Source organism: Plecotus auritus (genome assembly GCF_963455305.1).
Source record: "Plecotus auritus genome assembly, chromosome: 1".
Lineage (NCBI taxonomy): Eukaryota > Metazoa > Chordata > Mammalia > Chiroptera > Vespertilionidae > Plecotus > Plecotus auritus.
In genome coordinates, this window is record NC_137770.1 from 79,843,727 (window position 1) to 79,871,368 (window position 27,642).

The 27,642-nt window shown below is 43.7% G+C and overlaps 1 protein-coding gene across 3 annotated transcripts in view; it reads left to right on the forward strand.

Annotated features, from left to right (window-relative positions):
* Positions 1-27,642, forward strand: part of RYR3 (ryanodine receptor 3) — a 547,436-nt gene that overhangs the window by 493,975 nt on the left and 25,819 nt on the right. For 2 of the 3 annotated variants that reach the window (XM_080659256.1, XM_080659257.1), the window contains exons 70-88: positions 3,206-3,376; positions 3,683-3,742; positions 5,251-5,382; positions 5,883-5,995; positions 8,783-8,879; positions 10,436-10,542; positions 10,943-10,994; positions 11,965-12,021; positions 12,965-13,064; positions 13,228-13,307; positions 14,926-15,002; positions 18,300-18,373; positions 18,620-18,637; positions 19,062-19,142; positions 19,595-19,683; positions 20,779-20,907; positions 22,875-22,979; positions 24,690-24,771; positions 25,423-26,753. In XM_080659256.1, the coding sequence (XP_080515382.1) occupies positions 3,206-3,376; positions 3,683-3,742; positions 5,251-5,382; positions 5,883-5,995; positions 8,783-8,879; positions 10,436-10,542; positions 10,943-10,994; positions 11,965-12,021; positions 12,965-13,064; positions 13,228-13,307; positions 14,926-15,002; positions 18,300-18,373; positions 18,620-18,637; positions 19,062-19,142; positions 19,595-19,683; positions 20,779-20,907; positions 22,875-22,979; positions 24,690-24,771; positions 25,423-26,753 (2,955 nt within the window). Of the gene's footprint in view, positions 1-706; positions 722-3,205; positions 3,377-3,682; positions 3,743-5,250; positions 5,383-5,882; positions 5,996-8,782; positions 8,880-10,435; positions 10,543-10,942; positions 10,995-11,964; positions 12,022-12,964; positions 13,065-13,227; positions 13,308-14,925; positions 15,003-18,299; positions 18,374-18,619; positions 18,638-19,061; positions 19,143-19,594; positions 19,684-20,778; positions 20,908-22,874; positions 22,980-24,689; positions 24,772-25,422; positions 26,754-27,642 lie in introns of all 3 variants that reach the window. The other variant, XM_080659255.1, reaches the window with a different exon arrangement.

Sequence of the window (27,642 nt, forward strand, 5' to 3'; positions counted from 1 at the left end):
ACCTAAGGTATATAAAGGTCACAACACAAGAAGGGAGGTGCTCCATCCTTCAGGCTGGGGAGTGATTCTGAACCACCTGAGATACTCCTAGAGCCCTTTTTTTAAAAGCACACTTTTAGCAGAAGCACACCCGTCATCCTTGAGCGCAGGTCTGCCCTCTCTTTTTCTTCTTCTTTTTTTAAATTTATTTTTTTAACTGGAGTTAACATATAATATTAGTTTCGGGTATACAACATAGTAATTAGACATTTACATATTTTGGTAACCACAGATCTGCTAGAGGTGATAATGTGGGTGGAAGGAAGAAAAACAAAATGGGGTCTTTGGTTACATGACAGATTGTCTGCAGCTCACCCAGGTGAAAGTAAGGGGGAGCAGGAAAGACTTTAGGTCTAAAGCATTTATCTGAAGACCTGGGTGTGAATGTCACACACTCTGTAAGGCTGGTCTCTGAGATGATCTTGGCCCAGGGTGCATTTCCTGGTCTGGGTATAAGTCTTTATGGCCAAATTAACCTCCATCCTAATCTCCCATTCACTCTACATGCCATGTTCAACTGGCTGCCAGAGCAGTTGAGTTTCTGTTGTGTTGGCTGAGGAACTGGGGCTCAGAAGCTATGACTAACATGTGGTACCTTGTGCCTTGGACCCTTGCTTTTACTGACTGACTCTTCTCCTTGTTTCTTTTCTTTTGTCTTTCCACACAGGCCATGCAAGTAAAGGTACAGGTCAAATGCATGACGTGTCTTTTCTGTTCTAGTATTAGAGGTCTCAGGCTCTGGCCACCCTCTGCCCTGTGATCACCAGCGGGGGGTGGTACATGATGGATGTTCTCACCTGGATGTCCCCAGGCCTGCTCCAGGGAAGACAACTGCCTGTCAAAGAGTGAATGCAGGCCTACCCACCCTGGAATGGGAAAGCCAGGGAAGCCAGCCAAGCCTCGCCCTAACCTACCTGAGGTCTCCTTGCTAGCTCTGCTCCCTTCCTAAGCTGCCACTCTGCGGCCAGCATGCTAACAAGGATAGGGATACTGACAGGGCTTGAGACCTGGGCAATGCTCCCCTGCTGTGCCCTGCAGAGTCAGAATCCCACTTACTATCAGTGGTCCCAGCCCTTCACACTGTACATTCCTGCCTCTTGTGCAAGGTTCCCATGATTCAAAGAGGGTTTTCCGAGGACTAAAGTCCAGGATTTGAAATCAGCAGATAACCATGATTTTTTGCATAAAATGTATATATGGTGTAATAAACCTTAAGACAATTTTCCAGTGATCCATACAGGTTCTTGCTTGGAAATATTTCTCTATCTCTTCATTAATGTGTATCTGCTGCCATTGTCCCAAGCACTCTCCCTCAGGAATGTGGAGAGAGAGGGGGTGTGCAGGAACTGGGCCCCAGGTAGCCCTTGCTTAGAAAGGGGAAAGGGAGCCATGGACAGAGAGCTGGGGTCTACATATTGACTCAGATGCTACTTGTTTTGTGACCTTGCAAGAATCACTTAACTTTCTGAGCATCATATTCTCATCAATAAAACCGACTTGTTTCTATTTTAGAGTTGTTGGGAGGATTAGAAATGTCTTATTTCAGTAGCAGGCACATTGGCATCACAGCATATAAGCAGCATTTGATCATAAACTGCTGGGACTGGTGAGATAAAATAGAGAGTGAGCAATAAACTATTTATTTGATGTGAATCAAATCCACATCATTACATTTTGCACATTTACTATATTATAAATAGCATGCTGCAAGTTATCTTTTAAATTTATAAGATGTACAGGGTATCTCATAGTTTATATACTTAAAACTGGGTTGTATCCTTCGTGAATGATTTAAAGCATTTTCAAGGGTAATTTAGACTGTAAATGAGTTTAGCCTTAGCTGCAACCTTTAGAATTCTGCACCGGAGGTAGAACATGATGGAACCTTGCAAGCTCTCGGGAAGTGATAGCGCGGACTCCTGTGGTCCTGTGTGAGCCAGCTTTCTGACCGTGTTCTGGAACACAAGAAGCCGCTGCTTCTTAGCGTCATTTCTTCCTCCCGCTCATATTTCTCACCGCCGCCTCCCACTGCGGTCCATGTCTGACCTGCTGTTTTGGAGAACCTGGCCCACGGTGGTCCTGCAGCCCGTAGAATTCCCTTGCAGGTCAGGGGCTTTGCTGAGGTTTCTGTGATATAACCACCTGAAGGTGCAGCTGCCACAGCTGGGTGACAGAAATCACATCATTTTAAGAGTATCTATTAATAATTACGAAGCTTTCACACTTTGGAAAGTAATTTAAAGAGATCCTCCCAAGGCACTGTTCATTCTGACCCCTCTCTTCTCTCTGAAAGTCAACCCTGTCTGAAATGAACTCTGCTCCAGCCCAGGGTCCCAGGTCTTAGATGCCAGTTCTAGGGTTGGCATCTGGTCTCTGCCCTGCTCCCAGGGCCCTGGGGCTCAGGGCACATTGCAGGGCTGCCACCTCATTGCTGCAGATACTCTTGGGCACTTCATGAAGCAAAGCTTTGGTGAGCACCAGTTTGCTCTTCCTCGGAGTCCCTGACTTCATTTTCTGCTTCTGGCTCTGCAGCCTCCCCCCACTCCCCCCCCCCCCCCCCACACACACACACATACACACTTACACTTTCAGCAGGTGCCCATTAGCTGAGGCAGAGTCCTGCTAGTAAGGTACCACCTGGGAAGCTTTGCTCTCGCAGGGCCTGACATGATGAGAAATGCGGTTACCGCAGTGCCTTGTCTGATTGAGCCCCCCTACTCACCACCGTGTGTTGTAGACTCCGAGGGTCCTGGGTTGGTTGCCTCAGCCCAGTACACTGGACTCTTCTTTGAAACTCACTGCTTCCTTGGATGAACTCTCCCTGTGAGCGATGAGACAATGTGAGCCAGAGTCATTTGGCCAGTTCTCAAATCATTTTTTAAAACACCAGTTTATCTGTTCATTCAGCCCGGAAGTGAGTGAGCAGAGACCGTAGGTGTCCGTGGTGTGTGTGTTCATGTGGTCCTGTGAGCATGCGCACAAGGAGGGGGTCGGGGTTTTACGGCCACCTGGTTGGCTGTTGAACACACTCCTTTTACTGTCCTGTGAAATGTGCGGAGGCCCTGCCTGTACTGACAGGGCCACAAGGAGGCAGGCTGCCCCCGAGGTGAGGCAGTTCCCTTCGGAATCACTGAGCCCCTCTGTTTATGTCATCCTCGTCTCCTAGTCTGGAGGGCAGGACCAGGAGCGGAAGAAGACGAAGCGGAGGGGAGACTTGTATTCCATCCAGACCTCCCTCATCGTGGCTGCGCTCAAGAAAATGTTGCCTATTGGTTTGAATATGTGCACCCCGGGCGATCAGGAGCTGATCTCCCTCGCAAAATCACGATACAGCTGCGTAAGTGCCCGTCTGCCTTGGCTGAGCATGTAAGACAGGTGGTGGGACAGGCGCTCCGTCCTCCTCTGGGTGGAGGGTGGGAGCAGATGGACAGAATCCAAGGTGCACAAAGGCAGCACGCCCTCATTGTTGGAGCTGGTTTGGGAGTTAGCATGTTCCCTTTGGAACACGCCTGTCATTTCTCTTCTTTCGTTCTTGTAATAAAGATCACAGCAAAACTTTCCTTTGACTGTCTATACGTCCTGCACCCTACTTTACATTTGCATAGTGACCTCTGGGAATAAAATGGAACATCTCTTTCCACAGAGGGACACCGATGAAGAGGTGAAGGAACACCTGCGGAATAACTTGCACTTGCAGGAAAAGGTGATGCACAGGAAGACAATGAGGACCCACACAGGCCTCCCTCTGGCTTCCGGGTGCCATCTTCACGCTTAATTTACTCATGTTTTCCTAGAAACAGTCTCAGAGTACTTGTGTTAAATTGGTAGGACTAGTTCTCTGCCCTTAATTTTTATATTTTTGTTCTTTCCTTTGCTGTTGCAAAGAGGCATCCAGTAAAGCATTACCCCCACTCCCATTCAGCCCGGGAGTGAGCAGAGACCGTAGGTGTCCGTGGTGTGTGTGTTCATGTGGTCCTGTGAGCATGCATACAAGGAGTGGGCCTCAGCTTACTGACAGTGGTGCTTGCTAAACTGTGAAGCAGGACACCTGGGGGGAATCTTGGCACCTCCTGCTCCAGAGATTTCAAAACAAACTATTTTTGTATCTGAGTTGGTATAATCAGAAAAATCAAGATAATTTTTTTTTATTGTAAAGGCTACCTGATATTTTCCCAGGCCTGTGAATCTGAACAGCTCTTTCCTCAGATACATTATTCCCTGAGATGGAGAACTAGGCTGACACAAATAGCCTCTTCTTTTCATCCCAAACATATAGGAATGATAGGGGAGGGGGACATACTCCCCAAAAAAGGGCAGTAAAAAGAAATCCCAAGTGCCAGAAAAAAGAAGACATACTAAATCATAGTATTGAGGAGAGGGTGATGCAGTTGGGGAAACTTGTAGCGTTCTCTGTATTAGATATGTATTTTAGGGGCTGATGTTTTTAATAACCTTAAAGGAAGATAGCTGTGGGACTTAATTACTCATATTGTGCATAATTTCAGAGCAAGAAACTTACATAAAATTAGCCTTGAACCAGTGAAATACATGAATCTCCTCCAAAGACAACCATGAAACCACTTGTAGATACTCCACCCCCTAGGATATGGGCTGAGATGCCAATTACTAGAACTCCTCCTAAAGACAAGCTCATATTTAAAAAATACAAAGTGTGAAAGGAAACACACTGCTATTGGCCAGAAAATGCAACAAAGAGAAGAATTCAAGCCTAAGGAACTGCAGAAAGGAGTTTAAGTGTGGTTAAAATATTTAAAGAGATAAAAGTAGCAATAGAATCCATAAATCAAGACTTGGACATAATTTTTGTTAAGAAGAAGGAAGATGTTATTGAAAAAGACCTCATAGTGATTATAAAAATCAAAAATAGTCATTGAAACTAAAAATCCAATTTATGTGTAAAAAAATAGACTAGATACAGCTGAAAAAGAATTTATGAATTGGAAGTTTGCCTTAAGGAATTAGAATTCAGTACAGAGAAAGGAATAGAAGAGTTAGGGGACATATGGGCTAGAATGAGAAGTTCTTGCACAGCATCTATGGTATTCCAGAAGAAGATAATAGAGAAAATAAGAGAGGGGCAATAATAGAATACCGTCTTGATTAATATAAAACTGTGCTAGACATGAAAGGCCATTTCAGTACAGGAGGTATCGGAGATTCCTCATCTCATGTATGAGCTTTAATTTTCAGTCTGATGACCCGGCTGTAAAGTGGCAACTGAATCTCTACAAGGATGTTTTGAAGAGTGAAGAACCTTCCAATCCAGAAAAGACAGTGGAGCGTATGCAGAGAATTTCAGCAGCTGTCTTCCACCTGGAGCAGGTAAGGAGCATCTGCTGAGGACTGGGGAAGCAAGACTACCTTGGATAATACAAAGCTCCTGTCTACACTCAGCTCTTGGTTAATAATGTTCTTCCTGTCTACACTCAGCTCTTGGTTAATAATGTTCTTGTAAGACAGAAAACATGAAGCAAGGATAATCCCAGCTCACACCCAGGTGTTATCTTGATGCTTCATGGTAGCAGAGTCCTCAATTCTTTCCCCTTCCAGTGTTTTACAAATGTTTGCCATTAGCTCAAATGACCTGTTGAAGTCCCCTACCCATTTGTAAAGCTTCTGTTAATCAATAAACAGCCAACCACAGATAGGAGAAGAAAGCAAACTTAATACCTCCACAAACTGAATCATCTACTAATGGGTACATCTTACTGACTACAGTTGAGAAATCAAAATTCTTGCAGGGTTGAGAAGTCTGGGCTGAAGATGACCACCTTCGCCACCCTGTCAGCCTGTGCTCCCCTGCCCATGTGATTTCTCCTCAGGTGGAGCAGCCTTTGAGGTCCAAGAAGGCAGTCTGGCACAAGCTGTTGTCTAAGCAGCGGAAACGGGCAGTGGTGGCCTGTTTCCGGATGGCCCCTCTCTACAACCTACCCAGGCAAGTATTCTGTCATCTTCTGTATTATGAGCCAGTGGTGGGAATTAAGGTATCCTCCCACAGCCGGGCTCTCTTCTGGCCCCGACACTCATGATCCAAGAGGTAGAAATTGGAGTCCTTCACCCATGGAGCCATTACAGTCTTCATGTGGTATAATGGCCTGCTAAGGCAATCAAGGTAAGCATAAAAACTGAAACCAGATGAGATTCCCTAGTACCCCATGCCTTCCTCAGCTCACTGTTTTGCACATGAAGTCAGCCACGTTAGCATATGGAAACTCTCTAGTTTTACCTACGTGGGATTCTTTGTGAGGATGTAAAGGCACCTTGGAATAAAGGGACTGTTTTGTCAACTACTTTCTTCTAAATTCCATCAACAGATCAAACAATATTTCTCTGCTTAGGCACTTGGATGACACCAAAATCACTGTGTTTCCTCAGCAGGTACAGAAATGTAACTTGAGAATCCTTTGCACAGTGTATGGGCCTTCAAGGTGAAGAAAGGGCACTGTCCCAAGAGGCTAGTCATGGACATGATGCCTTTATCCTGGTATTTAGTCCATACTCTGAGTTTAAAATTATGTGAAGGCTTGTCTGAAATGTGTGTGAACACACGTACTGAGTACCAGTACAGATTTGGCCAGCACTGACCCCTTGGACTCACTGTCATTGGTGATGTGATCACATTCCATCCTCACACTAATTTCAGAATTAGTGAGGTCAGGTCTGTGATCAATAAGCAAAGCTGATAATTATGTATCAGCCTCTGCTTTATCAGCATTCAAATCAATAGGAACATCCTCACCTGGTTGGGAAAAATAAACTGACTTGGACAAGTACATTCTGAATCCCAGGTAGGTTTTTGGTTTTTTGGAAAATCAGATAAAGTACTATTTCTATGTTTGACATTTTACTTTTATCAAATTGTGCATCTTGGCCATCATTTGTCCAGAGTGTCCTGTAACTCTCTCCTGAGTTAACTGGCCAATTGAGCTTCCCTAGTTGGAGTCTTTGAAGATGGTGGAGAATCATGGCCTCTGAGACACACCTGCTTCTCCAGGTCTCTCGAGAAAACAGACTAGTGTCTTTGGAAGGAGATCAGGCACCACATAATCAAATAGAATTCATTAATAAAAAGCTGAAAATTAAGTCAAGCTGTCATGGGAATGAAGGCTCGCTGAAGTCCTGGCCAAAAAACAACAGTGAAATTCATAGCCCAGTAGAAAAAGCAAAAAGCATATGGTTTTGTCTGTTTTCAAGAAGTGGTGAAACATCAGAAGGCATGCACACTCCTCTCTGGTGGGGATTCGTGCCAGACATTGTACTAATTTGGCCTCCAGAAGAGCTCAGCTCTAAGCACATATCTCCAGGACCAGCTAGGCAGAAATTTCACCTCTCAAAAACAAGCTTTTTTAAAAAAATACACTGAGGATGCTACTACCATCCTTTCATATTTTGGTTGCTCCTTCAGCAACTCTACCCTTGTGTGGGTAACAGTAAGTTCAGAAATTCACTGTGTCCTTGATTAAACATAGCCATCCCATCCCTAACCCAGTTGTTTTGGGGGGTTGCCCTGGATTTCCCCTTAGGGTGGAGGAATGTAAGGAGATTTCATAAGAGCAACAATAAAATCTGTCTAAGGAGCTAATGCGGGAGACCACGCCTCTTCTTCATTTTGTGATGTCGCAGACTGCATGGAACCTTCCAAACTAAAGGGCTAAAGGGATTGCTTTTATTATGTGGAAACTGTTTCTCTGATGTTAGTTTTTAAAAGAAAACCTGTGTGCTTTTCTCCAGACACAAAATTAACAATTTCTTCCTGAGCACCTTTCAACGGGTTTGGCTGGAAAAGGTTAATGAAAAAACTCAGTATGACAGGCTTATACCCATTTTAATGGTAATGTAACCTATGGAGGGACCTGCTCATTCTCTGCACACTCCTCCTTCCTTGACCATGATTTAACATTACCATAAAGACACAAAGTTGTACAATTTTTTTACATAACTCTGATTGGTCAGATTTTAAAGAAAGCTAGCAATGGCTATGTTTTACGGGAAACCATGGCCAGGGTCTTGATGACTCTGGTCTTGACCTTCATCTTCCTTTTCTCTCCTTCCCTCCTCACTGCTATCCTCACATTTGGCAACCCATTGACTGCTATTCAGTGGCTAATTTTCCCAGAAGTCAAACCTGGCTTCTAGGGAGCGAGTGGCTTGTGCCAGTTATTCAGCGTTTTCAGCAACCAGGGCCACAGCCAGACCCCACAGGGCACACTGGAGTCATGCTAATGAGCTCAGCTTGCCCAAGCCTTGCCTTCCTAAGTAAAAGTTGGAGTGCCTTGCAGGCATGGCTCTTTGGAGGCCCTGTAAAGTATATCTGAGACTAACCCACTCACCCGTCAGCATGATTTAGATGGGATCACCTGGAGAGGTGGTCGGCCAAAAAGGAAGAACCAAATTGCTGTATTAAACAAATACTTTTGGACTGTTCCCAGAGAGGAAATGTGATAAAGACCTTGTGAGACCAGGATCATGGTTACCTCCTGGCCTTCCACTAACCATTGTTAGTTCATTCAGAAGGTGCCCCAGACATTCAGAAAGCACTGTGTTAGAGGGTTCTGATTTCTTTGAAATAAATGCTTATGGTGGTGTGCTACTGGCTACTCTGACCAATCAGAGGATAAGAATTGTACAAAAGTCTGTTCTGCTTACTAACTGTTAACCTCCCAAACTAAAGTAAGGTGTCCCATGGATCCCTCTTGACCTCACTCTCACCCCTTCCGCTCAGGCACCGCTCTATTAACCTCTTCCTCCATGGCTATCAGAGATTTTGGATAGAAACAGAGGAGTATTCCTTTGAAGAAAGACTAGTACAGGATTTGGCTGTAAGTACTGACTCAACTGGGAGAAGATATGAGTGTGAATGAATTTGGTTTCTGTATTCATGTGTGCGTTATAACAGTTAAAGATTCGCAAAATTCGAGTGTGTAAATTTAAAGGAACTAATGGCATAAATTATCAGGGGGAAGCCCTGCTAATGGCCATAAGAGCCAGAGAATGAATTTCACTTGGAGGTGCTAATCACTGTTGTCCTGTTCGTCATCATTATTAACAACTAATATTTCCTGGGATGCACGGCCATGCCATGGGGAATTCTCGCTAAGTTTTGAGCACCACTGGTCGCAGGAGGCCGCCAGCCCGGGCCCAGGCCCTGCATCCTTGTTAGGAAGGCACATCTAAATTCCCTTCCTACATTCCACGTTTCTGTAGTTGGCCCTCAGAAAATGTGTCATGCCCTATCTCTAACAGATGTCACACCGTAAAACTACTTACAATTATACCCAAGGGGGAAGGCAGGGAGCTGTAGCAGACCACAGAGCTTCATCCTGGTCCAGGAAGAAAATAAACACTCCTATCCTTTAGCTGAACCATGGTTGATTATTTTTTCACTTTTTCTTATTTCTTTCACATATCTTTTTCTCTTATCCCTTATTCTCTCTGTTAGTCTTGCCCTGTGTTTCTCATATTCACTGTTTCCCACATTTCTTCCTCTTTTTATATCTCCCCATCATTCTCTTTCTTTTTCCCTCTGCCCCTCTTTTTTTTCCCTTTCATATTTTCTCCCCTATTTTCCTTCCATTTGTCTTTTATGACCCTCATTGTTTTCATATGTGCCCTTCAGTCTCGATTAGTGTGAAGTTGACAGTGAGCATCATTTCGGCTGTCTACTTCTTCTGAACCATTCACACAATCTATGCAGTTCTCACCAGTTTGCTGAATATGGTCCACCCTGCTGGCTGTGCCAGAGAGCTCACTTTTACCTCTGGCATCAGCTGCTATAGCCCTTTCTATAAAAGGAGATAGAGATTCGACAAGAGGAGAAACTGTAAGGCTTGCAGCTCCAGGATGGCATCTCTCAGGAACAAGAATTTTAGAATCAGGAGTGAGGTTAGGAAAGAGAAATGTTGAACCAGGTTGAGTCTAGAGTAGTATTAGCCCCAAATGGCCCAAGGGCTGTGTCACTCTTGCCTCATCCCTTTTCTAGCCGAGTTCTCCAAGAGCAAGTTCAGGTGAGAGGCCCAGCCTCTCAGTGACTGTCCAGGGCTGCCCTCCTGAGCTCGGGTGCCCAGAGCTTGCATGAGTCCTGCTGATTGGGGTGTGGAAGGCCTTGGCTGTAGTCAGGCTTTAGCTTTTCCTTTCATCTTGTTTTAACCCAAAATTGAAATGTTTCTTTGACTGAAAAAAACATATCCATTTATATGCCAAACCCTGCACCCTTCGGGCTTCTGTCCTGAAGTAAATACGTGACATGGTGGTTTCTCTTTGTGCTTGTAGTCTGACGCACTCTGTGCCTTGCGCTTTGCCTTCTCTCTGCTCGCATGCAGTTGTGTGGCACGTGCTGAAATCCATGCCTAAAACCTGTCTGCATTGGTCTGTGTAGAAATCCCCCAGGGCGGAAGAGGAGGAGGAGGCGGAGACTGAAAAGCATCCAGACCCACTGCACCAGATAGTTCTCCACTTCAGCCGCAATGCTCTCACGGAGAGGAGGTCAGCACCATCAGGGGCACCCGCTTCTCCCACACCCTCCTCTCACGGATGGCAGTGCCTGCAGAGGGGCTGCCAGATTCCAGCCGCCCTCCTTGCTGCCCTCATGTTGTCCTTCAAGAAACATCTAGGGAAACCCCATAAGCCACAGCCCTCTCATCATAATGCCAGACACTCACTGGTCTAATAGATTAAGCAGCCTCACACTGTAACCTTCCTCCCTGAATTCCATGGCAAGCCAGTGCCCACTCAGATTCCCAGAGTGGTTTCTCAGAATCGGGGTGGGGGAGGAGGGTTCTAATTAATTCACTAGTACATATATCATTCAAGATTTATGTGGCTCTTAGTCTTTTCCACTGGGCTTTGAAGGTAGCCTGCTAAATATTTCCTTTATTCTTTCCAGCAAATTGGAAGACGACCCTTTGTACACCTCCTATTCCAGCATGATGGCCAAGGTACACCTGGTTCCTGCCCACTGTCTCAGTCATTATCTCTCCTTAGGCCTCTTCAGCACAGAATCTGTCATGCTGAGCAGCAGGCCTGGGACTTGGTCATGATGAGAGCTCCAGGCAGAGCACAGTCCATGTGCCATACGGGTGACACTAGTAAACCACTCTACTGTCCTAAGAAACCTTGAGGCTTTGCAGAAACAGTGAATACTAGAGGCTAGGATCACATGACAGATCTAAACCAGCTAAACAGGGTTTGGACATACAGACAGCCCTGGCATTTTCACTCAGTGTTCAGATGCATCCAACTGTTCAAACACATCTGTAGGCAAAGGAAGTTCAGTACGTTTGGAAACAGGCTCAGAAACTAGAGGGAGATCCTAGTGTTCTAAAGGAGGAGCAGGGCCAGAGATGTTATTTCTGTGTCTCATGGAGGGACGGTGACCTCTGGAATGCTGAGTGGTTAAGGGAACTGCTCCTTCTCAAATGGGAAACCTTCGTGTCAGGCAGAAAGGGGGACATGTTGGGGTACAGAGCACATTTTCCTTGACCAGATATACCACATGGCCACGATGGGAAGGGGCACTTTGGGATTTACATTCTAGGTGTCTCTGATCTTCTTCCCAAGCCCCTGTTTCTTGTTCAGAAAGGGACAGCTCCCTTTGCTTCTATCTCTTGATTTACACTAGAACTTTACTAGGTGAGAGAATTCGGGTCTCTGTTTAAACCAGATGGGTCCTCATTAATTGTGTGGTCTTGGTGTTCCCATTCTCATTTCTGAACCTCTTTGTAACTGCAAAGGTGGCATTTAGAGTAGAAAGTTGCCCTGCAGTGGTCAGAATGTCCTTGGTTTTACAACATGCATGAGGTCCTGTGAATTGCATCCTGTCCCCTGCCACACAGCGGGACAGTCGTGATTTTCAGGTCTACCTGTAATGTGATTGTCTGTCTCCTTTCTCTGTTCCACGGAATCCAGAGTTGTCAGAATGGGGAGGATGAAGAAGAGGAGGAAGACAAGGAAAAAACATTTGAAGTAAGTTTTCACTAAGATTGAAGACAGGGCCACCCTCCAAAGCCAACCTTCAGAGGTGGGTGCTGACAGCCATGTGGCCCACCCATGTGGCCCACCCACCATGTGTACCTGGTAGCAAACACAAAAGTCTGCCTGGATAAAACATTCTGTTAGCTGTGGCTCTGTTGTCTGTCTGTCTGTCTGCCTGAGGAAAGGTAGCAGGCAGCCAGTCAGTCAGCAAACCACCCACTAGGTTAGTTCTTCTGGGAAAGTTTATACTTCTACCCAAGTATGGTAGTAACAGGACAAAGAAGGACAAATTCAAACATCCAAAAATGAAAATTCAAAGCAATGAAAACACTGGGATGGTTTTGGCCCTACTGATCTATAAATGTAATACAGTTATAGTGATTTTTATTTTTGAGGCAATGCAGAACCCTAAATCTCCCAAGATAAAACTATATTAGTTGACTTGTACTCTTTTATAGACAAAGTAAACAAGAGTGACAATAAGTGAATATAATTACAGTTCTGGAAAGCCTTGGCATTCTGTTATCCCATATCCAATAGAGTCTCTGTTGACTGAGTTCTGAACTTTCTAGGTAAGTGGGTGTTTTCTATAGTCTAACAGGTAAACTCCAGGTGACCATTCCGCAGGTCTCTTTGTATGGCAGGACATTGGAATCAAACACATTTTAATCTGAGGTCACTTCCTATAATCGTAGTATAAGAGAGGAATGGACCATGTTGACTCTCTTACCAAAAGTGCAAAATTAATCATCAAAATATGAGTGAATTGCGGATGGACAGTTCTGGAAAGCTGAGTAGCATCTGACAATAAACTTCAAAGCTCTGCTTTGTGTGCTGTCTTCCTTAGGCAGGTAAAGATTCTCTCTCTCAACTTACCTCCCCACAGGGAATTCCCTGGGGGTAAGCAAACCGTGTCCCTGTGTACCTTTTCCAGGAAAAAGAAATGGAAAAGCAGAAAACCCTCTATCAGCAAGCTCGGCTGCATGAGCGCGGGGCTGCCGAGATGGTCCTTCAGATGATAAGCGCCAGCAAAGGTGGTTCCCGGGGTTTCTGGATGGGCCCATGTCACTTCCACCAAGAATTCATACTGTGAAATGAAGTCATTATGAAAGAGTCTTGATAAAGCCCAGTTAGTGGGATTTAGGTGGGCTTTCCCTCTCTTTCCTTGGCGATTCAACTGAATCTTCACCACAACAGGTGAGCGGAGCCCCATGGTCGTTGAGACTCTGAAGCTGGGGATTGCCATTCTGAATGGAGGCAACGCCGGCGTGCAACAGGTAATGGGGACTCTCAGAGGGAGTCAGGCTTCCTGGGGTATTCCCATCGACAGCCATCATACTTCAGGGAAGAGGCATTGACTCGGCTACAGGGGCCACCACCCAGAATCATCTTTGCTGGTATTTGTCCTTAGTGGCCAATTAGATTAGAGTAGCTGGGGACACCGATCAAACCAGGCTGGGAGTTGACAGGCAAATGTGTACTTAATGGAGAGGGTTTACACAGGGTTCAAAGAGAAAAACATTTTGTTTTTTCACCATTAAATTTTTTTTGCACAATTATGCTCTAGAAGACATCTTCTAAACCTTAAATTTTTATTTCAACCTTATCATTGAAGTAAATAGCTGCCCTATTGTGAGCAAGGAGCCTGCTCAGTTAATCCCACATACCTGTTGTTTGCTCATTCATTCACTCAACAACTATTTAGTGATTGTTGGCAATGCCCTGAAGTCAGGCTCTGCTCTAGGGGTGCAGGGTGCAGCAGTGAGTGATGCACATAAAATCCCCTGCCAGCAGGCATTAAATGAGAATGCATTAGCATAGAGTGCCTGGCACAGGGAATTCGTTCAACAATCTGAATTGGAATGGCTGCAGAAGACAGGCATGCACCGGTGCTACCGGTGCTCTGGCTCAAAGCATCTGTGTGCAGATGTCTGTGTGACATTTCAAATATTTTTGGCATTCATGAGGCTTAAATCCCAGGGCTTTTGAGAATCCAAACTCATAACTACCACTAGGGATATCATTTTTCCCAGCCTTTATTAATCCCAAACAAATGTCTTATTAATAACTACCATTTTCTGCCCCACCAGTGTGGCTCAGTGATTGAGCGTCAAGCCATGAACCAGGAGGTCACAGTTCAATTCCCAGTCAGGGCACATGTGCCCTGTTTACAAGCTTGATCCCCAGTAGGGGGCGTGCAGGAGGCAGCTGACATATGATTCTCTCTCATCCATGATGTTTCTCTCTCTCTCCCTCTCCCTTCCTCTCTGAAATCAATAAAAAACATTTTTTTAAAAAAGAGAACTACCATTTTCTAAGACATCCCTCTCCATCACCACCTCATTAGTTGATTTTCTTGAAGGGCCTTTTTTAAAAACAAAGAAATATTATTATGCCAGACAAAGTTCCTGCCCTCCCAGTAACAGAGAAGAGAGGAGACAAAGTCTGATTGTGAAAGAAATGCTGAGCTCTCAGAGAGGCTCATTACTGCTAAGCTCCTTGCTTCAGTGTGTCAAACTTATTGTGGGAGCTGTTCAGATTTTACCTCATAACCACAAAAATGACTAAATCATGGTCTCGGTGCTTATTCCCAAATAGGAGAGACTTCAAGCTATAAGTCTATGAATGTGAAAGATCTACTATGCTGCCCTAGCAGAAATTCCAGTGGATTTTATAGAAATGTCCTCCCTAATGATTCAGGTTCTGTTAAGTAGGGTGTGTGGGGGGCAGACACATGGCATGTTTAAGTCCACAGGGTAACAACCCACCACTGTGGATCTGACTCAGTGTGCCTACTTGACTAGGACTTTGCCATTTCTCCATTACAATTAGGAGGGTCAGTACTTGTGGTATAGTTTCCATTGTTTTTCCTTTTAAAATGTGTCTCCCTTGCAGAAAATGTTAGATTACCTAAAGGAGAAAAAGGATGCTGGATTCTTTCAAAGCCTTTCTGGTCTTATGCAGTCTTGCAGGTAAATATGGGAAAACCACCCACATCAGTTTTTAAACTCTTCACTATTCAAGCAAAGGGGAAATGATATGGGGAGGGCCATGAAGTAAGCTGGCTTATCATGAAATTATTGAGAAAGGAGTCACCTACTGGAGAAAGAGAAGAGGATGGATGGGTATTGTTCCTCCAGCCTTCAGGATGATATTCAAATAGTATTCAGAGGGGAAAATGTAATGTCCATTGGAGACACACACACACACACACACACACACACACACACCTGTTTGTTGGTGTGTTAATCACCCTCACCTCCTTTTTTGTTATGTTGTTATCCTCAGAACTGAGTGTGAGTTTCTCCTAAACATATCCTATCTAATAAAAGAGTAATATGCAAATTGACCATCACTCCAACACACAAGATGGCCGCCCCCATGTGGTCAAAGATGACTGTCCCCATGTGGACACAAGATGGCTGGCAGGGGAAGGACCAGGTCTGCAAGGGAGGGCAGTTGGGGCAATCAGGCCTGGAGGGGAGGGCAGTTAGGGGGGACCAGGCTGGCAGAGGAGGGCAGTTGGGGGTTATCAGGCCTGCAGGGGAGGACAGTTGGGGGGGACTAGGCCTGCAGGGGAGGGCAGTTGTGTGGGATTAGGCCTGCAGAACCTGGAGGGTAGTTGAGGGGACCAGGCCTGCAGGGGAGGGCAGTTGTGGAGAACCAGGCCAGCATGGGAGAGCAGTTAGGGGTGACCAGGCCAGCAGGGGAGGGCAATTGGAGGGAACCAGGCCTGCAGGGGAGGGCAGTTGGGGGTGACCAGGCTTGCAGGGGAGGACAGTTAGAGGTGACCAGGCCTGCAGGGGAGGGCAGTTGGGGCAACCAGGCTGGCAGGGGAGGGCAGTTAGAGGCAACCAGGCCGGCGGGGGAGTGGTTAGGGAGTGATCCAGCTGTCAGGCAGAAGCAGTTAGGGGCAACCAGGCTGGCAGGGGAGTGGTTAGGGAGTGATCCGGCTGTCAGGCAGAAGCAGTTAGGGGCAATCAGGCAGACAGGCAGGCGAGCAGTTGGGAGCCAGTCGTCCTGGATTGTGAGAGGGTGCAGGCTGGGCTGAAAGACACACACCTCCCCCCCCCCCCCATACATGAATTTCATGCACCCGGCCTCTAGTATGCTCATAAAAATCAAACCAGAAAAGAATGGAAAAGAAGATGAATGCCTCATTATGACTCAAGGCTATGTTTTCATTAAGCACTTTGTTAATCTTTAGTCTTAACTGGCCTTGGAGCCTGAATAGATATTTAGTGGGTACATATTTTGACAGAGGTACATGCTAACATGAGAACATTTTGTCATAATCTAAAAAACAAAGCATTAAACTTTCCATGCATATTACAAAGTGTGTAAGCCTCCCCTCATGGCAAAACCTACTGACAAATGAACAGTTCGTAACCTAAAGTCAGGTTACCATACCTGCTCATTTCAGAAATGAGCCAGAAATCTAAGAAAAGTGTCAGCTTATTCTCTAATTTTCACATATATTTCTGAACAGTTTGCAACTCATTCTAAAAATAATTCAAAATTATAATTATCTGGCTCATTTGCCTTCAGTTAATATCCTTTAAAATAGAACATTACATTTTCCATTTGAAAATTTGGAGGATGAACATTCTTTCTTATGGTGGACTTCATAATTTTACTAACCTTACTTGATTGGGTAAGTATTGTACTCTGGGGCTGGAGGGAGTATATTTGAGCTGCAATACAGTCCCTTGTTCTTACCTCCCCCACCCACATTGAGAGCCAATTTGTTTATTACCTCTCTTAGAAAAAGAAAATGTAATATTGCCAAGACCTGACTCACTGAGGGTAAAATTGTGCATGTGCACTTGGGTGGCAAAAATCAAGGCAGTTCAGTTTCATATTGCTCATGTAAGTCTCAATTAAATTTCTAAGAGTTCCCTTGGTGGTCAGCAATACTTAATATTGTTAAACTCATTTATAAGGCTGACTTGGAGGCACAGGTGACATACCCTTATAGTCCAAATGAGTTCTAACAGAAGTTTGAAGGTATGTTAGTCGTCTTAGGCCGATTATAAACATAATACATATTTGTAAAACATTTAAGCATCAGAGAAATTTAAACATTTGAAATGGGTGTTTCGTGATGGAGTAAGGGTGAGAAATGTCTGCTGCTTAGATTGCCTCCTGAATCAGAACTGCTGCTTCAAAGCGGTCATGTCCAAATGTCCTGTTCTGTGTTATCCTCTTGGACAGCAAAACCAAAATGAAAGGGGTCATTTGTGTTATTGAACTGGCCCTTTTGACAGTAGGATCTGGGAAGAACCAACAAGATGGCAACAGGAATTTTCACTGTTTTCTCTTTCAAATTCATCTAAATTGCAGCATGTCTGTGACTCCTTAAAAGGGAAAAAGAGGTTCTGGGTTTTCCAATAATGTCTTTCCAAGCTGATGGCCATTTCCGTTGCCCAATGGTAAAAGGCAGGGTAGGTTTTGCAGAATCTTAATGGGTTCAGCCATAAGCTTCCCTAAGAGCTATAGTCTTGTGAGACCTTACGTTCTATGAAACCTTTCAGATTGGGGAAGGAGCTAGAGTTTGTTAGAGAAGTAGAATGAGCCCCAATTGGAAATAATATGATCACACAGTGTGCTCATTATTAAGTTTGGTGGTTGTACTAGAGGTTCCTGACTGAGTAGAATTTGATGGTGGCCATGATTAGGAAGGTTGGGGAAAGTAGGGACAAAAATGAAAGCCAACTTGCTAAAAGTTCAGGAACTCCTAGGGACACAATTGCCTCCAGAAAGCTTAATCTCACCTACTATATGGCTCCTGAATGATACAGAATCCTAAAAGGGTCTGACCTTTGAAATCTAGAAATTTGTTGCACCCTCCATCAGTATTCATCCTGAGCACTAAAAGCTCCAGTTCCTTGTGATTCTCAGAGAAAGTAGGGAGTTGAATATTAATGCAGTTTACTGTAAATTTCCCTTGAAAGATCTTAGAAACAAATCGTTCCTTCTTTATTTGAAAAGCCTTTTTAAATCTTCATAAGAAAGGACTCCAACTGGACAAAATGACAGCCACCACAAGGTTTTCTGCCCCTCTTCACGGATGTGACAAGGTCTGTGAGCACTAGGCTTCCTTGAGAAACACTGGCGGCACAAAACCTGACTCTCAAACACACTGTGATGTGTTAGTGTATTTGTGAAAACCCAAGGACAGGATCTTAGTCAATAGGTGCATTGACGTTAGAAATCTATTTTCCCGGTGTGCGCAGCCCTGAAACTTGCTTTTCTTTGTCTATTACAAGTGTCCTTGATTTGAATGCATTTGAGAGGCAGAATAAAGCTGAAGGCCTGGGGATGGTTACTGAGGAAGGAACACGTAAGTAACTAATGAATATGAAGGCCATATCTTCCTGAAAAAAATCTTAACTATTTCCCATTAGAGCCCCTGCTCCTTGATCTTTGAGGACTTGCTTCATTTCGGCAAAATATTTCCATCAGTAACTTTGATAAAACCATCATCCAGGCTGGATGTGTTTATAGAGCCAGTGCTAGCTAAAGACAGTTTATCATGGTGTTTATGGTTTTCTCACTTTGTATTCTTCTCTTTTTCTCTTATCACCAGTCATTGTTCGTGAGCGTGGTAAGTGTGAGTTTCTGGCTTGAGTTTCTACCATGTGTGCATCCTAAGGGATCGATTTAATTGCCTCAGTTCCAACACATTTTAGGCTTGGTGGTTGCATGAGTTGTTTAACTCAACAGTTTGATGCTTAATTAAAGAAGTGTTTTCCACCTAGCAAGCAAGGGTTATGGTCTGTGAACCATTCCTGCCACTAGCCCAGTTATTTTCCTTACAAATGCATCCTGGGGCTAAATATTTTAGCTTTGCTGATCATTGTGTTGTGCAGCCTCAGTTCCGGGTTAATCGGGTTGACCAGCATTCATCCAAAGTTTCCTTTCCAAAGCATTCTGACACAGCTCCTGAAGCATTTTTGCAGTCATTTGTATTAGAAGGTGTTCTGTGTTGAGAAGCAAGCAAATGCTCACCGGTGTCCTCTGTTTTCAAGGTGAAAAAGTACTCCAGAATGACGAGTTCACACGAGATCTCTTTAGATTCCTACAGTTACTTTGTGAAGGACATAACAATGGTAAGTGGAACAGAGAGATTTGTCAAGGGAAAACAGCATTCAGGTGCAAAATTCTGATTCTATTCAGGAAGCCACATTCAATACCAGCAGTAGCTAACTTAAGGACAACAGTTAATTCACTCCTAAATAAGAAACCCTATGTAAAATGACCTTGAACTCATGACTAAAGTTATTTAGTACTACCCAGTCTAAGCTGCTTCCAAGATCTTCAGATGTGAAACTAACAGCCCTTTCTGTCAAGGCCCTCAAGGCTCAATAGGTCCGGTTTCTGGTGTCACTGGGCTAGTAGGGCTCATGTCAGAGCTCTGTCCTGCAAGATCCACCAAGACCTAAACAGGAGGCCCTTGTAAGGTTTTTCACATAGTGTGCTTCTGCTGAGTTTAGCAAAGAAAGCACAACCGGCTCTCTAGGCAAGACAGAGACAGGTTCTGACCCAACCCTACTGTTGTCAGACTTTCAGAATTTCCTGCGGACTCAGATGGGTAACACCACCACCGTAAACATCATCATCAGCACTGTGGACTACCTTCTGCGTCTTCAGGTGAGTGGGCCTTGGATGGTGGCAAGTCTCAGATGTACTTTCAAAAGCTAAAGACAGTTAATTACATGAGGTCAGGGAGGCCCAAAAGATAGTAAAACCCCAGTAAGAGGAAGTAAAATACAGTAAGTCCTCAACATCATCAATAGGTTCTTTGACTTTAAGTGAAACAACATATAATGGAACCAATTTTGCCACAGGCTAACTGATTTAAACAAGAGTTATGTTCCCACAGCATCTCATCAATAGTGTAACCTAGCAGCATTCAACAAGACAATTATTCGAGAACCTACTGTGCCTAAAACGTGTATTTGAATGTTTGAAGACTGACCTGGGGGAAGTGGTTTAAAACCATATCATCTATTATGAAATGCTCGTTTATTTTAGTTTTGCCAGTGAAAACCTAGCCACGATGTCCTGGAGCTATCAAACAACCTGTGACTGAGAAAAGATTCTTCACTAGGAAAAGGTTACAGAAAGTGGTCCGAATAAGATGAGTCTACAGGTTCTTAGTGTTGAGAAGTCACTTGGTTTAATTGTTTGAAGGAAAATCCAAATAATATCAAGAAAATCTACACAAACATAAAAAGAATTCTCTTTTCTCTCTGCTGATTCTTCATGCACTTCTGCCATTTAACAGAGCGATCTATGTGACCTCCCTGTGTTCCAGTTTTCTTGTCTGTAAAATGGGTCTCAAAGGGTGATGGTAAAGATTGAGAGATTTAATATATACAATAAGCTCAGAACAATGCCTGGCACTTATAGTGTTAGTTATTGTGTTGTTGTTATCATGATGATTTGGATGATAATCATTATCTTTATCTTTAGGGTACATTTTTCCTATGAGTAAATTATCCTATATCATAGTCACCCAGATCCAGCTGTCCTCTCTCCTCTCTGTTCTTTCCTACAGAGGGACATCTGTCCTTCAGAGATGCCAGGGATCAGCTATCTCTGTGCTTCTTCCCAGAGTGCCAGGCTCCTGTCTTAATGAAGAGGTCTTAGAGATGTGGATTATCTTGTATTCTTCCTGAATGTCGAGTTTAGCTACACTAACTGAAGCCGCAGAAATACTAAACTCTACTTGTCTGTTCTTAGGAATCAATCAGTGATTTCTACTGGTATTATTCAGGGAAGGACATCATTGATGAATCTGGACAGCACAATTTTTCCAAAGCTCTAGTGGTCACAAAGCAGATTTTCAATTCTCTTACAGAATACATCCAGGTATGTGCACAGAATGCATGTTCAAACACAAGGAGAACATTTTCAACATCCCCATGCTCCACATTCCCTACAGAACATATGGGGGCATGGATGGACTGTGTATCTAGCCCTATTGCTGACAACACTTCTTTTCTGTAAATAGGAACCAATAGTACCTACACTCTGTGAGAAGCTATGGTTTATGGGTCCCCACTGTGACTCATTCATAGCATTGTCACACTTGCATTTATCTGGTTATATTTTGCTTTCCCTCCTTAACTGAAAACTTTCTGCAGACAAAAAAGTTCTCATTCAATTTAAAATTCCTCATTTCTAGCACAATGTCTACATCATAGGGGTTCCATAAGTGTGGACAGTGGAGTAAAGAAATGATTGCTAGAATGAAGGAATAAAGGCATAAATGATGTCACCTTGAGTCTTGAGATTAAAAACAGAATTAATGACATCCTATGAATTTGTCAGAAATGAACTCTATGGATAAGGTAACTTCAGAAGTACATAAGCTATGTGAATGCCAGTTAAGTCCACCAGTGAACTTCAGGTTGAATGTCTAGAACTTGCAACATTCTCTTTCTGTTCATAGTATTCTCTGTTCATTGCCTACAGCAGTCTGGCTACCATGAAAAGAGGACATACTGGGGCATAATTTGCTATAAAATCAGTAGCCATGTCACAGTCCTCAGTGATGTTACATATGTTTCTTAAAGACCCATCTGAGGAATCAACTGGCACAGTCAGGTCATATTTGCTTACTAAGATAAACATAAAACTAAGACTATTAAATTTAAAGGAAGATTTTAAGGGAGAGATTGATCATTGTCACCCAAGGATGGTAAAAATGTGGAGAGATAAACCTAGGAACAGGTGACTCATCTGAAGTGTCACAGAATGTGAGATGCCTGCGAAAACCATTGAACAGATTTGACAAGCATCTGATTTGCTCTCTGCAGAACCCATTCCAATTTTCAGAATGCCCCATGCAGCACTTAACCCTAACGTAAAGCAGACACTTTGTGCATTTCTTTGTACAAAGGGTTTTGTTCCAAAAAGAATCTAGAGGTTTCTGGGGATCAGATACCAAATGTACATGAACAGTGATTTTTAAATAAGGCTACGTGATTTAAGGAAGCAGGCAATATTTCTCCTGCTCACCTCTTCCTTGGGAATTCTGTCAAGACTTCCAGAACATGAGATAGTGTCAGTGTTCTTTTCGGAAATTTCTTACTGAAGGGTGATTTGGGAATTGATTAAAATGTAGGAAAAATAAACTATAAGGAACAGTTTACAATAAGAAATATCAGATCAATAATGATCTGCAAAAATTGGAAAGGATATTAACATGAAAAATGCAAACTGGTCATTGTCTTCCCTCTGTGTTTGGCTTTCAGAAAAGATAGAGATGGTATTATACCTGAAGTTCAGGTTAATGGTAAGAAAATCCTAAAAGTAATTGGCCAGGAATATTATTCAGTGTTTTGGGTTTGTTTTGTTTTTTATTTGAACAGATAACCATGTGGTCATAGCATTCTCCGGGCAGCTGTGCCAGATAACAGTAGGTGTGCTAGGGCTTGATTTTCACATTGGGCTCCACGGAACCCTTGAGTTCCTCAGACCCCTTGTATGCCAAGGTGTGGATGAAAGTGGGCAGGAGTGCCCTTCAGTCTTGTTCAACCAGAGTACTGAGCTTTTTTAAATGATGTTCTTCAGTATAAGATTTTCTTTGAAGAAAATATTCTAAGGCTAAAGGAAAATCTCTGGACATCGCTGGATTATGAAATTCCTAGTGGCTTTTGTTAGACATAGGATCCTATGATGGGGGTGCTAATATCTTGGGGAAATATTGTACACAAAATATGTGACTTTGGGGAGGAGCTATCTGTTCATATAAGCTAGTGTCACGGGCCCTTGCTAAGCCCTTCAGAGCAGCTCGTGATGTTGCAGTGAAATAGGATTCCTCCTCTCCACAGGGCCCTTGCATTGGGAACCAGCAGAGCCTGGCTCACAGCAGGCTGTGGGATGCGGTGGTCGGCTTCCTCCATGTGTTTGCTAACATGCAGATGAAACTCTCTCAGGTACTGTGGCCTGTCCCCAGTGAGTTGTTGGTGTGAAATGCTAAATTAATCCTCACCCCCTAGGTATTCCCACTGTAGATGTGGCTGCTTGATCAAATGACTGAAAAAGTCAAGCAGATTAGGTCTCATTTTTAAAACCCTGGGTCTAAATGGGAGACGGGAGTGAATGTCCCAGACAGGCTTTTGCATGGATGCAGCTTCCTTCCTTATGTCCCACCAACCTACCCTTTTCATAATTGCCTCAACATTTGCTTTTTATGGTGCTAATCCTTTTGCTTCCTTGTCACTGCTTTGTCAGTTTATAACAATTGATGGCTCTGTCTGGTCTGTCCGCTATCTGCATGTCTCTTTAATTCACCTATGCCTTCTCTCTCACTTTTGCTTCCCCCTCCGCCTTTCCACTCCCCATCTCTCTGGCAAGATGATTCAGACTCGCTCAGAGCATTTATTATGAACAAATAAATGTAGTGTATGTAGTAGATGATCGTCTCTCTCCATGGCAACACGTGAGGGAGAACTTCAGAATGTTTCAGGTTGATTAGAATAACATTTGTAGCATCAATTTAAATAATGTGTACCTACAATGTTCAAGGCTGTCACATCTGCCTCCTCCCTTCTGGAATGTGCTATCTAACCCTTTCATTTTTTTTTCCCCTTTTGACTCTGGCCTTATGGGAGGAGAGAGTTCTTGGGAGGGCTGCTAATTCGGCAGTAACATGTCAGCTGATTGACTCCTATGTCAACCCAACTGGGGCAGCATGGTGAGGGGCTCCGGAGACAGGAGCCTGGTCCTGCCACCTCCTCACTGGTAAATTTCAGAAAGTCAGGTCCCTTTTCTGGTTTTTTGCTTCATCACTGTAAAATATTGGGAGTTAGAATAGCTAACCTCTGAGGTCTCTTCCAGCTCAAATATTCTACACGTCTATTTCACATAAAGCCATGACATACACCAGAGCTGGGGGATGTCCCTCTGAAATTTAAAGAGCTAGACAAATAACTGTCTTTACAAAAAGAGTCTGTAAAAGGAGTGTGGCCCAGATGCACTTTTTAATCTCACCCTCTGATTGCCCACCTCAGATCCTCCAAGGATTGTTTTCCTTCTGTGATGTAGGGTGCAAAGCACAGTGCTAACTTGGCAATGCCCTGTCTGCAATGCTGAAATTAAAACCAAACAGACTAGTATCAAAACCATCCAGAGGAATAGCCTCAATTATATAACATTTTAAGGGACCAGTGGCACCTAGATCACCACCAACTAGAATCAGGAGAACCTAAATTAATCCATTAAAAAAAAAGGAGAACCCACTTAGTGATTTTAATCTCAATGCCTTAATTGGATTGCAATAGTATTCCCAAAAAGCTCACTTGCATTTCTCCAGTATCAAGAACAACAACATAAACTATAGAGATGCCTAACAGCTCTTTGGTGGATTGAGTTGTTCAGTAGTTTTGGACAATGAGTGGTATAGCTGCCACATTGTGCTAATAAAAGGAAAGCTGTAAAGGAATGCTATTGGCCACGCCCTGCTGCAGGCAGCTTCCCGATGCTACAAACAGTGGATGGTAAGACGTCCGCGTTCACAAAGGGAATCATTCCCAAGATTGACACAACCCTCACCTAGCATTTCCAGAGCAGGCTCTTCTTGCTCGCTGCCCTGTACTTTGCTGAGGGATCAGATAGCTCAGGGGTATCTCCTGTTTCTGTTCTAGGATTCCAGTCAGATCGAGCTGCTGAAGGAACTCTTGGATCTCCTTCAGGACATGGTGGTGATGCTTCTGTCCCTCCTGGAAGGTTGGGCTATTTGGTATAACTAGGCATTCACACAACTGTAATTGGTCCAAGCACTAACCATACTAATCACGCAGATTATCCTCCTGGCAGGTCATTCATGCCATATAACATTGATTAGAAAGCCAAATTTTCATCAGCAAAACATGAGTGAGAGAAACATAGTCTGATGGACAAAGCCTGAAACCAACTTATTTTGTGACAATAGGAAAGCCAGAATGAACTGGGGAAAACCTCTAAGCTTTGCTCTTCCCTATTCTCTCCCTCTCCCCATTGCTTTTCAATACATCTGGCTGCCAGTGTGTATGCCAGCCATCTAGTTGGTCACTCTCCTAGGTGTAAGGGGATGAGAGGGGCACCACTTATTCCTATGTGTCCCCAATAACCTAATAACAAAACCAATTCTCAGGCCCCAAGCCAGATAAAAGGCACTGGGATAGCCATCTCCTTCTCCCTCTGCTTCTATCCCCCTTGGCTCCTAGTGATGTAGTCTTTATGGCTTGCTGCTCCCTCCTGCCCATTTCCAAATTATCGCAGTCAGAAAAGAGCTGACTGATTTGGTACATAAGTCTTCTAGAAATAGCTACCTGACCAGTTACAGAATGGCTTGGATTTATTGATATATTTGTATGTCTTTTTGAACCTGCCTCACAGGGAATGTGGTAAATGGAACTATTGGCAAGCAGATGGTTGACACACTGGTAGAGTCATCTACCAATGTAGAAATGATCTTGAAATTCTTTGACATGTTCTTGAAACTTAAAGACTTAACCAGCTCAGACACCTTCAAAGAATATGACCCTGATGGTAAAGGGATTATCTCCAAAAAAGAATTCCAGAAGGCCATGGAAGGGCAAAAACAGTACACACAGTCAGAGATTGACTTTCTCCTTTCTTGTGCAGAAGCTGATGAGAATGACATGTTTAATTACATTGATTTTGTTGACCGGTTCCATGAGCCGGCCAAGGACATAGGGTTTAATGTGGCAGTGTTATTGACAAATCTCTCAGAGCATATGCCAAATGATTCTCGCCTTAAATGTCTGTTGGACCCAGCAGAAAGTGTGCTAAACTACTTCGAACCATACCTAGGACGCATTGAGATTATGGGTGGTGCCAAGAAAATTGAGCGTGTTTATTTTGAGATCAGTGAATCCAGTCGAACTCAATGGGAAAAGCCCCAAGTGAAGGAATCTAAGCGACAGTTCATCTTTGATGTTGTCAATGAAGGTGGGGAGCAGGAAAAGATGGAACTGTTTGTGAACTTCTGTGAGGATACCATCTTTGAAATGCAGTTAGCATCTCAGATCTCTGAATCTGACTCAACTGACAGACCAGAAGAGGAGGAGGAGGAAGATGGAGACTCTTCTTACACATTAGAGATTGAGGGGGAAGAGGAGGATGACAAATCCTTTGAGTCTGCCTCTGCATTTGCCATGGCCTGTGCCTCAGTGAAGAGAAATGTTGCCAACTTTCTAAAGAGGGTAACCCTGAAGAACCTCAGGAAGCAATACAGGAAGGTGAAAAAGATGACTGTGAAGGAGCTGGTAAAGGTGTTCTTCTCATTCTTCTGGATGTTGTTTGTGGGGCTGTTCCAGTTGTTCTTCACCATCTTGGGGGGAATCTTTCAGATCCTATGGAACACAGTATTTGGAGGGGGCCTGGTAGAAGGGGCAAAGAACATCAGGGTGACCAAGATCCTGGGGGACATGCCTGATCCAACCCAATTTGGTATCCATGATGATGTTTTGGAGGCTGAGAGGGCAGAAGTGACTGAGCCAGGTATCACCACTGAACTAGTGCACTTTTTAAAGAGTGATAAAGGAGATTCGGATATTATGTCAGATCTTTTTGGATTCCACTCCAAGAAAGAAGGTGGCTCAAAGCATGGGCCAGAAGTGGGTTTGGGTGACCTCTCTGAGATTATTGGCAAAGATGAACCCCCTACACTAGAGAGTACTGTACGGAAGAAAAGGAAAGTACAGGTAAGCATAATTTGTTTCCATCATCCTCCTTTATGCCCAGAAAAACACTTGCTACTATATTTTCCAACGAGTACTGACACCAACTCCCTGAGAGCCAACAATGTATTAGACACCAGCTCTCCTATGATTACCCTGACTTCATCATTCTAGCTCTACCATGTCTGCAGAGTGCAAGGCGTAAATGGATGTCTCAGTGTCTAATTGCTGGGTGGTCTTCAGTTTACATTGTAGAGTTCAAACATGGTGATCTGTGATGCTCACCTTACTTCCACACTTTTATTAGAATGTTAGTTCTCATGGTAGACCGGTTCATTCAGTAAACTGAAAGCATAGAAAAACCAAGTATAACATAAGAGGAGGTTTTTCTGGTGAGACAATAATTCTGCAGTGTCCCAAATGGTTCAGATGGTATCATATAATTTAGCACAGTGTCTCAGTGAGTCTTATCTGCTGGAACATTTCATTATTGTGATGAAGCCACTATTAAATTTGGACTTTGATTAAGAGAAGAAGATAATAGTAATTCAGAGCCCCTTGGTCATGGATGTTGACCTTTGGTCAACCCTTGGTCATGGGTGTTTCCCTCTGTTGCAGCATCCAACTCACAGCATCATTCTCGCACTAAAGGGAGTGTGGAGAGAGGTGTAAAGAGATCAGAGCCCAAAGACAACTTTTATTCATTCATTACATTAATATTTATTAACTAGCTAATACGTGCTTGTCACTGTTTTTGGCTCCGAGGATATAGGGGTAAGTAAAAAATGCATTGTCCCTATAATTCAGTGAAAAAGAGAGATATTGGATAAATCTATATAGGCATGAAGAATGTTAGGAAGGATGAATGCCAGGTGCTAAGGATATGTATAGGAGAGAACTCACGCCTGGCTTT